The 15,295-nt window shown below is 17.6% G+C and overlaps 1 protein-coding gene across 1 annotated transcript; it reads right to left on the bottom strand.

The window, feature by feature from the left end:
* Positions 1–3,733: 3,733 nt before the first annotated feature.
* Positions 3,734–4,471, bottom strand: MKS88_002185 (uncharacterized protein; the record flags this gene model as incomplete). Its single annotated transcript, XM_067215175.1, has 2 exons — positions 3,734–4,345; positions 4,457–4,471. The coding sequence occupies 2 exons, from the start codon at positions 4,469–4,471 to the stop codon at positions 3,734–3,736; spliced, it is 627 nt and encodes a 208-aa protein (XP_067074479.1).
* Between the last annotated feature and the right edge of the window lie 10,824 nt (positions 4,472–15,295).

The raw sequence follows: 15,295 nt of genomic DNA, 5'->3' as shown, positions 1-15,295 counted from the left end.
TGTATAGTTTTTTAATGCTATTATATATTGACTAATAATAATATTAATTATATTTTAATTCCTTTAAATGTTAAAAGAAACTTATATTATTTTTTATTCTTTTTGTTTTATTTTTATAGTAATAAAATGCATTTATATATATACAACATATACCAAATTTTATGGAGAAAACACAACTTAAAAATTGATTTGGTGTAATTTCTATATATTGAGATTTTACATAAAAATAATAACAAAATACAAAAAAATAATAAGTAGAAGAATAATATTAAATAAGTTGAATAAACAACAAAAATTATTCATTCGGGGATACAAAATTTTTTTTATTCAAAATAAAGTATAACTCGTAGAAAATATATACTTAATATATTCAGAAGTTAATTAAGAACTTTTACATGGTTCCTAAGAAATAATTCTTATTTTATATATTTATTTGAAGAATTTTCTTCTATAGATGAATAACATTAACTAATATGATAATGAACATTATAAAACAAGTAAATGAAAGTATGAAATTGTTTTTAATTATTTAAAGTAAACATTAGTATTTATCTAAAAAAATACGTATACTTTTATAAATTATTCTGTATTAATAAAATAAAATTTATTTTTATATATGGAAATCTGTGTTTTTACCTATATTTTATAAGCTACTACAATAATAAGATCTATATTTTTCTATAAAAATTTTACAATGTTATCAATTATTTTTAATTCAGAGTGCAATTTTTTATTATTTAATAGAATATTAATGAATTATTAATTTCCATACTTGTTCCTTCTAAAAATGTAATTAAATATATATAAAGAAAAATATTAATATAATAAAAAAAAAGGGATAAAAAGTTATGTAGTATATAAGTATTTTTTGCAGTTCAATAATATTAAAGATATTAATAAAAATATTTTTTTACTAATGAAAGAAACACAAAATACATATATAAGATATATAAAAGGGTCATAAAATATATTTACGAATATAAATAATTTACTAATGTTTTATATGAAATAATTTAGAAAAAATGTATGTAATCTTATTTTAATATATACTTTTAATAACATATTTTTAAGATGAAATAAAAAAAATTAATATTTACAAATAATGCCAATAATTCTTATAACGAAAATATTATTATATATCATATAAATTTTACTCTAATTATATTTACAATAGAATTGATAGTAATAAAAATATTAGTTTATTAAAAAAAATATTATTATTATCAATAAAACAAAATGATAATAAAAATTATGTTTATTACTGTAAGTTAAAAATTATAAGAAAAAAACTAATATAATTAAAAATTAAGAATAAAAATAGTTATTATGGATAAATACTTTTTTTTATTTACTAAATCAAGTTGGAAATTTTGATATAATAATAATATGTCATTCAATTACATTAATGTATATATTATAATATTCATAATGATACATATACATTGTTTTTTATACGCTTTTATGAATTCCAAAACATATATTCTAAATAATTAAACAAATTTTTTTATATAAAACATGGGACAACTCTTAAACATTGATAAAAGTAGAATTTTTTTAATACGTATATTAATAAATGAGTTATAAAAAAATATAAATACCATTCATACAATGATATTATGTTAGCTTTTTCAACTTTACGTTTATTTTATATTATATTCATTTTTCCTAAACTTTTTCTTTTCCTCTTTTATATAATAAAAATATCAAATGATTTATCTGTTTAGTTTTGTAAAGAATAAAAATAGAAATATTTTTTGTCATGATTTTATTTTATAATAAATATTTAAATATATTTTTATAAAATAGAAATAAATCAAAATTATTTATGAATAATAATAATATGATAATTATAATAATTTTTCTATTCATTGAAACAACCTAGTAAAGTACAAAATTGATAATTTTCCACAAAATTTATCTACCAAAAATTAAATAATGCAAACAATTTTCAATATTTTTAAAAGGTAAGCCAAACTCCAAACCTTGAAATATTTAATTTGATCTTTATTGTTCGTATAAAATATTAATGTATTGTATATGAAATATATATATATTAACACTTTTTGACTTCTTCTAGATTTATTATCTCGTATAATGACCATTTATCTTCGAAATGAGTTCTATAATAATTCGCAGTACTTCCTCTAAAAAATAATATTATTAATTTTATATAATTATAATGTATATGAAGGTCTTTATTCCAGTATACTCTTTAAAAATAACCAATAATATACTACATATATATTTTTACACAAAATTTTATTTTCCTGTTGCTTCATTAAATAACCGTTTTACACGGATATTTACTATAAATATATTTCTTCTTTTCAACTATGTTATGCATCGCTAAGAGAATCACAAGAATATATCACCAGAAAATTATGTACTTTAATTTATCACAAAAATGAATAAAATTTCTATTTTCATCTAATTTTTCTTTATATTAATATTTTTCTTATTTTACTACAGTACATTATAAACATTAATTTTTTTTTAATTAATAAAATATATTTAAAGCATATTTAACACACTCTGATAGTATATAAGTTTATGTATGTTTAACAAATATAATAATAACAAAAAAATATATAAATAAAATTAAATTTATTCGTCTATTATAAAAAGTTTAACTCAAAAAATATAAATATGAAAATGTAGAAAAAGTATATATAAAATAACCAGTTTTATTCATTAAAAATTTATTTCTTTTCTTATATATAAATGTTAGAAAGGGGGATCATTCAAAAACAATTAAAAATAAAATTAAATTATCATTCTATATTACATTATATCGTGGAACCTACTATTAACCGTAATTTTTAAAGTGAGATAATGCAAAAATATAATAAAATTTATAATTCAACAAAGCATCTATAAGAATAAAATTACTAAAGAGAACAAAACATATGCTTACAATATATCTGTTACAGTTTAGAACATCGTAAATATGGCATACCATGTTGTTCCTTATAAAGAAATTTTATTATTGATTTAACAATTTATTTTAAAATAATTAAAAGAAAACTAATAAAAATAAATAGAAACTAATTATCATATATACTACTAAAAGTCACTTATATAATGTAATTTGTTAAGTTTAATTATTTTTTTTTTTTTAATTTATTATTATCTCTTATAAAATATATTTACCTTTTAAATAAAAAAAAAAATCTATTGTTATTAGACTGATTGAGCTCATAATTAATTTGTTATGTACATACAAAAATATATGTACACGTATGTAACAATACAAAAATAGTCATTAATTTCGTTACTCTATATGAAAAACCAGATACGCTTATACTTAAAAAAAATAATCATACATTCTTTTAATTTTAGCAGGAAATATTAATTTAAGACTAGAATAAGACAAAATAATCAACACTATTTTTTACAGTTAGAAATATAAATTGAAACAGATATTAATGAGAACATATAGATTTTGCAATTATATATTAATTCAAAAGCATATACGTGGGTTCTTCAAAAACAATCTAGTTATATACAGAACCATTATAAAAATCACAATTTTGTGTGAAACTGAAAAAATAATTTAAAATAAAATGCTAATAACATTAGAAAGTTCAAATTAACAAAAACATTAAAAGGGTACATTACTACTGCTTTCGCATGAGAAATCTGGTAACCTGCAGATTTCCCATTAAATCTCTGAAATTATAGATGTGTTTGTTATTTATGTATATAAATTAGTAAATTATAGAAATTAATAGTTTTAAAAAAGTAATTTACTTAAAGAAGGATATGCTGTATTATGCATATCACTTTTTATATGTCTTAATTTTTCACATTTTACAGTTTTTCTGTAGATATAAAAAGCCACTACTAAAACTATAAATTGTAATATACATATTAGAGCGAATGCTGGGATATACCACCATTCTTTCGCTATACTTTTTTGAGAATATAATATAAAAGTTCCTAGTATAGAAATTAAATGCAAGAAAAGTAAATAAAAAAACCAATCATCTTTCATTTGTATGCTTTTTCTTAAAAACTTAAAATCAGCATTTGCAAATTTCTTAACATTCCTTAAATAATACTTTTTATTAAATATACGTTTATTAAAATATATATTTCCTTTAAAATCTTCACTAAATTTATTGTCCTTAACACGTTCATAATCTCTTCCATTTTTTAATGATCTTTTACATGCGTGTTTATCATTTTGTATGGTCTCTTTTTTATTATTATATATATTTTTTTCTTTGTATATTCCATAGTTTGAATGTTTTGTCTTTTTATCTTCTGATACTAATCTATAAATTCTAGTATCTAATTGTCTATAGACATTGTGCTTCTGATCCAAATATTTATAAAGGTTACTCTAAAAAAATAAAGTAAATATTCATTAATTAAAAAAATAAATTCTATCAATGAGCATTAATAAAAACAAAATAATTGAAAAATATATATAATTCAATTATCTTTTATTAACATTATCAAATCTCATTACTGTTGAATGATATATCCATGATACAAGGATAAACGTAGAAATTTTAATAAAAAAAAAAAAACTTAATTTTCTGCTGTATAATGTAGATTTCTAATACAGTAATATGGGATTGATAAAAAAAATTAAAAATATTATACTATTTTTTCAATTAAAAAGTATAACTATATATTTTTTTATATTATCATAATAATAAATTAATAATACACATATAATAAATATAATTATTTTACAGCACTTAAAATGTAAAAGAACTTTAAATTTATTTTTAAATTTTGACCTTAATATTATTTATGAAAAACAATGATCAGTTAACGTAACATACTTTTGAATCTTTTATAAATATTTAAAATATATAATATAGTTATTTAATATAGTACACTAATTAAATTATTAACTCTTTTCAAATTAAAATAAAAAAATACATATATATGATTTAATACTATTTGAAAATATTCAATTTAAACTAAATATATAGTTTACAAAATATATATTATACAGTGTTCTGTATAGTAAGTAAAAGACTTTCAATTTAAATGCTTTTTCATAATAATGATTCTTTTTTTATAAAAACGAGATTTTGGAAAAAATGACTATTATTCTCAAAAAATATTAAATATTATAAAAATACAATAGCAGTAACAATAAACGAAAAAAACATTCTTCGCAAGTTTTATGTGATATTATTATAAAACTTGTATCTTTTATAATTTATTTTATAAATTTAAAAAATTTTAAATTTAGTATATTATTTAATAATATAAAAACAAATTATAAAGGCAAATAAGAAAAACAGTGTTTTTATATTTATATCATAATTTTTGAAAATTATAATTTGTAATTTAATCTTAATTATACCATTATTTTTAATCAAATAATTTTAAAATTCATACATTTATTTATACATTTTTTATTAATAATATTTGTAATTTTAAAAGAGATATCAATAAATTAAAAAAAATAATAATTAAAGAAATATTACTATAAATATCTTGAATTTAATAGCATCAAATTAAAGGTATTTCGAATGAAATATATGTACAGTATGAATATTATATACGTGATATTATATTTACGTAATAATTAATAAAATATAGCAATATAATTTAGCGAAATATATGATTTAACAATTTTACAGCTAACATATATTGAACAAATAAATTATATTTTGTTTATTCATTTACAATATATTATAATAGGAGCATATTTATAAGATACATTCCAATTAACATGAAATAATATTTTCATAAAAATATTTTTAACATCAGTATTGCTCTCTATTAATACATTTATGTTCTCTATATATTATAACAGACAAAAACTAATAAATTATAAAAATATTATGTAATTACGAAATTAATCTAATTATCTAATATGAAACTTTATTTTTTTTTAATATATTATTCTCCTAAGGAAAATATTAAAATATTAAAAAAAAAAAACTATATTTACAAAAATTAAATTATTGTATTTCTATTGTTTTAAGTTAATTTTATTGTCAAACTGATATTTATGTAATATCATATTTAGTTTCCTATAGGTTTTAGCACATTTTATCCATGTAGCTTTTTTCCTTAGTTAATATTTCTATATATAGTATAAAATAAAGTATTTAAAATTTTATACCAATCCATATATATAAATCATTAAATAAATTATGAAAAATAAAAAAATTATATTATAAAATCATGAAAATTATATACTACTAAATTCAATATATCTTTTTATTAACATTTAATGATTATAAACATTTCTTGAGATTATTCTTTAGAAATTAAATATTTATTTGTATAAATTATTTCTGTCTATCCTCAATTAAGAAATCATAATGAAATAGACTAATTTTCTAGTAAACTATTTAATTTTCTTCTTATGATGTGAACATACTACAAGAAAGTTGTATTCCTACACATATATATAACTCAATAAAACTTAAGTGCATTTCGCGCTATAGCTTTTTCATATTTAATTAAGAATGTTATTAAATAGTACTGAATAAGTTAAATATAAAAAAAATAATAATTTTGAGTTTTCAGAAGATTATTTTCATATTTACACTAACTATAAAATATTAAATGCACATGAAATAAAGTATTCATTTAAATACTGCATTATTATTGAATGTAATTCAAGTAATGTTATCGATATAATTTACATGTAGAAACTTAGGTTTTACCACTTATACAATAAAACAAAAAATATTTTAAATTATCTCCTTTTCTATAATATTTCATATATGTCACATGTTTTGCAGCTTCAAAAAAGTTCCATCAATATAATACATATATAATATCTTTTCGTCTATGATGAAAAATATGACTTATTATAAAGCAGTCATATCAATAAATGTATCTAACAAAATTGAAATATTTTTTTTAGGGAAGCACATAACATTAAAAATGAATATGATGCTTACAGAACACATATATCCAAACTAAAAACAGTACCTTTCTAAAATTTGTTAATGATTCTCAGGGGGTTACACGATTTAAATATATTTAAATTCCTTTGAAAAATCCATTCGTCGGTAACAATCACTAGAAAAAATATTTCCTATGTTACCAGATGTGAATTTATCTATTATTTTCTACTAATTACATTATCATTTATCACATGCTTTTTCTTAACTTTTCCTATTTTAATATTATAAATTATTCCAATTTAAAATATGAATGCACTTCTACAATCCCTTTAATTTAATACGAAATAAAATTACTGTATAGCAGTGTTGTATTTACGAAATTGTAACCTTTCTAAAATAAGTTTACCTTATCTAGATGTTTCTTCCATATTCAGCAATAAAAAAGTAAATATTTAGATTTATCATAATTAAAAAAATGAACAAATACATATAAATATTTCTGAAACTAATCACACATATGCTTATCGTAGCAGTCATTATATAACAAATAATACCAAATCAAATAATAATTTATAAATATTCATTAATAGATATATTTTTTCTCATAAAAAAGTTGTGAATAATTTAATTAAAATATATTTTAAATATAGAGCAAATTAAAATAATGTTAGCATGAATTTGATCAGTGATAATATTACAAACAAGATATTATACAAATGAATATGGTTCTAGCAGAACTATAAAAATTTAATATAAAGAGTAATAGAGGTCAAATTTATTATGCTAAAAAAAAAAAGAAAAAGAAATTAAAAAATAATTATTTTATTGAAGTTTATTCATTATGAAAAAGCGATAGTAAAATTATAAAAATTCGTTTATATTAAACACATATCAAATATTAATGTTATTACTCATCATTAACGTAGTTATGGTATTTAACATTTATTTTTGAAAAATTTATCTATAAAATATATAACGAAAATTCAATAAATAAATGTCTTAAACACTATCAATACATATATTCTAAAATAAATATTTCACCTTGTAGTATAAAAACTGGTAAAAATAACTTATATATCAACATGTAATTAATACACAAGTAATAACCTTTATACTATTGTAATTAAATTTACCGATATGTGATAAATTGTTAAATCGTACTTTGATAATTCAGTGCGGGCGCTGTGAAGTTTTTACTAAATATATTATATATACAACGTATTATTTAATCTAATAGAATTAACAATATTATTATAAATATTTAAAAAGAAACATATATTCCACTTTAAGACAATCTATATAAATATACGCTATTCCTTTATTTGTTAAATTACATATAAATAGAAATTTCTTGTATGACATGGTTTTGCTCTATATTTATAACTAAAGGAATATACATAAAATTAAAACTAATTGATAATCAAATAAAACTTTTTATTTATTTGGAAGATATATTATTCTTTAAAACTTTTTACAGTATTACTATATATTGATACTTTTAAAATCTAGCATGAATTATTAGGTATTATAAATTTTAAAATGTAAGCGTCTTTTTCATTAAATAAAGCACATTTTATATTGTGCATTTATATATAATAAAAAAAAAAAAAATAATAAATTCTTATTTAAACTGCTTTTCCTTAAATAGAATTCTTTTTACTTATATTTCTGTTTTTGTGGTGTATTTGTCCAGTCTTTATACTTTTTACATTATACTAGCTTATATTATATCAATAATTCACATATTCAAAATGTTATCTATATTAACATTAAATATTATATTTTAAATAAATAAGAAAATGATATATTTATAATACTATTAAACAAGTTTCAACAATTCTTATTAATTATAATTAAATTTGTACTCATTTTAAATAAACGTAATATATATACATCAGTATCATAAAATAATTTTCAATATATATTTAAAAAAAAAAAAAAAAATGTATTAACACAAAATGGAAAAATTAAATAAAATTCCTAAAATATTACAACAACTATATTCTTACATAATAATATGTATTTTCAATATATATCTTAACAATTAACAAATATTATTCAGTTAATAATTTTAAAAAAATATAATTATTTCATTATATCTATAACACATAGAAGAGAGAACTTTATTTTATTTACATTTACGAGGAGTATGATACGTTAAGACTTGTTTCCATTCCTAAAATTTTAATTTTAAGCTATAATTTTTTTTAATAAATATATTTCGATATGACGGAAAGAGTATACATAAAATATCAAAGAATTTTTGTAAATTTTAAAAAACTATAATGTTTCCTTTCATAATTATTTTATAACTTGAAAATAAGAAAAAAATTATTGTAAACACTTTACAGCTTTAATTTACATGAAATCAGTTCATTTTAATATTAATATTATGAAAATTTATTTTTATTAAATTAAAAATACAAAACTATTAAAATCTTTTTTTTTTAAGAACATATTTTACGAATTTACTTAATAAAAGATTTCTTATTTGCGTTTTTTTTAATAAATTAAATACATATATATCTATAAATAGTTGACTGTTAATATGCTTTAGGGTAATTTATGAATGAATAGTTTCATTAAATAATCAAATTCAATACAGTCAAATAAATAGGAACGATTAAAAAATACTAAGTTAGCACTCTTTCTTACATGAAAACACAATATAAATATGTATTTGAGGTATGAAATTGAAATATTATTATGTCTTTTTTATTTTATATATATAATTAATTTTTTAATTTTAACAATATTTTTCTATCCTTTTTTTTTTTACTAATACATTTTTTAAGGAAAAATATTTTAAAAACATATGTAACAAAAAATTAATTTTAAACTGTGACAATAATATTTCCGTAATATATAATATTTTTAAAATTAATATTTTCCCACATATATTAAATAATCATTATAAATATCGTGATACAAAATGTTATTTCAATTAATGTATTCTTCATGGAATACCTCATTTATGTTTTTATTATATTTATTCATTAATTTTTCTTATTACTTCGTATTTTCTAGATAATATAAAAAAAATAAATAAAACAAAAAATTCCAATTATTCAATTTCTTTCTGTTATTGAACAAAAGAATAGAATATAATCTTTGTACATTTTTTTTATTATTTTCTTCCTTTACATTTTCTAATAATATTTCTTTATATATTACATTTACGCATTACATACTTAAAATATTTTGAATTTCTGTAGTTCCATTCAATGCTTTTATATATCTAAATATTATTTATATTATCTTTTTCTTTTTCTAATATTATTATATTGATATTTTATAAAATAATTTGTGTATATGTAATTTTACATAAAATAAGCTAAATAAAAATATATATTTATCGACGCTCATTATGTTTATGTAGCTATAAAAAAAAAGAAATACATAAAAATATATATACATTCTTATGGAATTCTAATATATTAATAAAAGATATAAATTTTTAATTTTTATAGAATTTATAAGTAATCAGTTAATAAATAATAACTATTAATTTTTTATTTCAGTGTCATTCTTTAAAGAAGGATATGGTACCTACGTTTAGATAGGTAATTATTTTATTAAAAAATATACTATAATCTTATTGTAACCGTTTAATATATTTTTAATAATTAATTTTATTATATAAATGAATCTAACAGATGATAAAATACCATTTCACTAAAATTAAAATTGTTGGTTAAATGTAAGAATTCACATTTACAGTTTATGTTTTTAATTATATACACAGAAAATTTTATATTTTCATTTCATATCTTATTTATTTAAAATAAAATACCAAAATTTTTAGATCATTTATTTTGAGAGTATTTTTATGTTATCTCTTCTTTACTTTTATTATTATAACAAAAAATCCTAAAATATTATAAAATTAATGACTACTTCTATAAGTATTATATATATTTTACATTTATTAAACAACTCCATTTAAATTAATTTAATTAAATACATTATCATAAATAAAATTTATGACATACAATAGGATATATATATATATTTTAATACCTCAATTTTTTTTCATATAAATTAATATAATTATAGAGGTATAAAATAATAAAATATATTTAAAAAAAAAAATAAAAGGAAAATTTTTAAAACAAATTATAATTTATAGTATAATAACGACATTTATAATTAATTACATAAAAGTGCAATTACCATTTTCCTTACATCATTTAAGATGACGTAGAAAACTCACTCTAATGGAGGAACAAATTAAGTTTGTGTCTTTCAAAAAAATTTTTACTTCTGTCATACTTTTATAGGAATGCCATACCTATGATAACAATTTAAATAATTATTAGGAATATTTTTATTTTTTTCTTTCTTAAAAAATTAATTTTTCTTTATTGAAATATATATTTATATTAATAAAAAATTTTATTACTTATTTTTTTTTTTTTAGAGAATCTATACTAAATCATTGAAGGGAAAGTTCAAATTATGTGGTGTATCAAATTCAACACCTATACAATTGTTGTATTCAGATAATGAAATGATGGATGAGAAGGTCATTGGTAAAGAATTATAATAACGGAAAGAATATAATGAAATTAATGAGACATTACAATGTGAAACACCACAAACTAAAACATTATAAGGAACAAAGTTAATAAATACCCCAAAACAAAATATTGATAATCAAGATAAGGTTTATATATATTAAAAACTCGATACAATAGTGGAAACTAAAATATTTAAGTCTTTTTCTTCGCAGGTAATTATTTTATAAAAAATAAAAAAGGTGGTATAAAAGAAAATTTTAAGATCGTACTAATGAACATAGCTTTATGGTACCTTTCACCAATATTATTTGCAATATATAGACTTCTCTTTTATATAGGATAAGATATTGAATTGTTACTTTATTTAGGTTACAGAATATGTATTCTATAAGATTAGTTTTGTTAGCACACGTTATTTTGAAGGATTTAAATATAGAGCTGTACAAGTAAGTCATAAGTACCCTAGTTTTATAAAATATATTGGTTTTATAAAAACAATTTTTAAATCAACATAATTTATAGTAAATTACATTACATATTTAAAAATGTACTTTTTAATAGTTATTTTATTATATGTAAGGTATTTTATATCATACATATTTTTACACATAGTACGAAAAATTCATTTTCTTTTTACTATATTAAATTATATGTGCAATATATTTATAATCAAAATAAGAGAGTTTATTTTTATTTATTATTTCATTATTATTCCACCTATATAAAATATAATATAAATTTTATCATATTTAAAAATTAACAATGTTTAAAAAAAATTATTGTTAAGTACATAAATTTACGTTCTGGTATATCGAAATGATATGTAAAACTAAGACTAGTAGAAAAATAATAAATTTTATTTTTATTTATTTTTTTTTTTTTATTTTTACTATTTCTTTGCTTTTTAAAAATTTAGTATATAATATTATTTTACATTGAAAAATGCTTTATAATTATAACTAAATTCTGCACATGGTGTTAATGTACAACAGTAAATAAAAATAAGTGCATTATGTGTATTAATTATAAATAATGATTTCTTAATATAATGCAAAAAAAAGCTTATATCTTTTTGCACTAGATATAATTAATATATAATATTTATAATGAATAATAAAATTATATTACTTAAACTATTATTAAATATATATAATATTTGAATAAATATTATCAATTATATACGCATTATTTCCACATTTAATGCACAACATATATAAAAAAATATAAATTTACATTAAATAACTTACAGTTAACGAATATTTACACTATACTCGATGAATATTATTAATTAATGTTTGCATCAACAACATAAAGTTCTTTCTGAATTTATCTCCTTTAAATATTCTTGTTTTATTCATAAATAACTAAAATGTCAAATATTTAATTGACGACTATAAATCTCTAATTTACTAACTGTAAATATACTACATCGAAAATTTTAAAAATTGTTCTTAAGGTTATTCAAATGCATATATAATTATATAGCTTAAATGAATTTACATAAATATATATTTTTTTGAATATTTATATTTTATTTCGTAATTTTCAGAATATAAATATCACAAGATATGAAGTAAAAGTAATAGAAACAAAACAGTTATAACAAAACTTCCAATATGATGTATGTTTTTTTCCCCTAAAGGTGAATTTATATAGAAAACTTAAACATCATGGTTATATAAGCATACAATTGTGCTATGTACATTACAATTGATTATGTTATAATCAAATCTCCTTATTTATAATGTTTTGCATTATAAGGATATATATATGTTATATACATAAAATTAAATAATTTAGTAACACATTACAATATTTAATATTAACTAAAAAGCAAAAATAGGAGTATAATAAATATATATAAGATTTCTATATAATGGGTATTTAAGTAAATATTATAAAATTCCATTGAATATTCATTTTACGTAAGTAATATATTAAGTATATTAGTCAATATACAGGTACAAAAATCTGTAATTTTGAAGATTAGTAATAAGCTATAAATAGTTCTTTCTTAAAAATAATATTTCTAATTACATATTTATTCATACATATTAAAACTATTCAAAAATTTATACATATTAAAAAAGATTCTGTGGTAAATGCACATTATAATACATTCATCATAAAGTCATCTATAATATGTATTAATTAAATCTTCTTATTACATAAACAAAAAAGAACATACTTATTTTGTTTTATTTTTTTGAAGAAAATAGATTTACAATTAATATAGAACAGTTCATATATTCTTTTTAATTAGGTGACCAATTAACCAGTTTATACCAATAAAAAGTAAAAGAAATGAAAACAAAATGAAAGCATTTTTTAATGTAACAAAATAGTTTTCTTTAATCGTTTAACAAAGTTACACTAGCTGCTCTTTTTTACACGAGTTTTACAAAACGTATATGCATTTTTAATAAAACTATAATTATATATATATTATTCCAATATATTAAAGTATGTTCGAACAATTTTTTAAAATACAAATATGTAAAGTAAAACGGAGAAATTAACTAAACATTTAGAATACATATTTTTAAAATTTATATCAAAATAACTATGTATATTTAGAATTTATTATATAAATTATGTAACTCTATTTTCACTTTTTTTATGTTATATTTTTAAGGATAGTAGATATCTTTTTATTCCTTATTATTTTGTTCCTTACCAAGTAAATTAACTAATTATAACCAATGTTTGAATTATTTAGCTTTATCATTTTATATTTTTCAATATTTTTCACTGCATAAAGAATACAAAATACAATGAAAACTGCTAAAAATACAAACAATAATGAATATAATACTACTATTAAAATATATAATGCACATCCGCAAAACTCATCTTTGCTTCAATGATCCATAAATAAAAGGTACAAAAATTGATATTAAAACTACTATTGGCGCAGTCAATAAAGCTAATAGGAGTGGAATAATTCTCAAGTCTATCTTTCTATATATTATTATACATGCTGCCGTTTTATTAATAGTTTTGTTATTCTTAATATTATATATATAATCTAATGGATTAAATATTTTTCTTTAAAACTATTTATGTAATCTATTAATTAAATAAGTCTCCTTCTTCTTAAGTATTTTATCTCTTTTTGTTTTTTTATTTGAAATTTCTCCTAATTCCCCTTCTAATTTGTTATGCTTAGAATTTTTAGATACATAATACTTTTAATCTTATAATTTGATAATCCCTCCATTACTTGGTATATTCTTTTTTGACATTATATTCGATGAATCCTTTGCTAGTATTCTAGTATTTCTGCAACTTGAATTTCTAGGTGGCTTATATTTCTTATACGGTGATTTACCTAAGTTATTCCAAAAAAAATAAAATTAAACACATATTATTTAAGGAATATATATTTCCATGGTAATATAATATTAATTCAAAAAATTAAACATTAAAAAAACAAAAAAACTAAATATTATAATAATAAATTATTTTTATAATGGCGTATCAAATGTAAAGGTTAAATACAATGATTTTAATAAAAATAAGTGACTTATAATTTTCTCTCATCCTATACTTTTTTAATGATTTTAATTTACTAATAAAAATTATTAATGTAATATAATTTTATTGAATAATAGACAAAAACCTATATATATAATTATTTTTTATTTACTTATTTTAATTTTAATATTATAAATTTAAAGCATATAAAATATACCTTATTATGTTTTAAAAATACAAGGTAACTTAAAATTAATTTAGTACAGTTTTTTTATGAACCTATTTTAAAAAAAGTACTAATGTGAAAATAATTTAAATAAAACGTTATGATAAATTTTTAAAATACTTTAATAAACTATCTAATATTAGAGATTCTAATTTTTTTTTTATTAATTGTTTTCAAAAAGAAAAATATAAATAATACAAAGAATATTAGATAATATAAATTGAGAAGTTATTTAATCT

Source organism: Plasmodium brasilianum, chromosome 7 (assembly GCF_023973825.1).
Source record: "Plasmodium brasilianum strain Bolivian I chromosome 7, whole genome shotgun sequence".
Taxonomy (NCBI): Eukaryota; Apicomplexa; class Aconoidasida; order Haemosporida; family Plasmodiidae; genus Plasmodium; species Plasmodium brasilianum.
The sequence above is the reverse complement of the archived record's forward strand: the minus strand, read 5'-3'. Positions and strand labels throughout refer to the sequence as shown.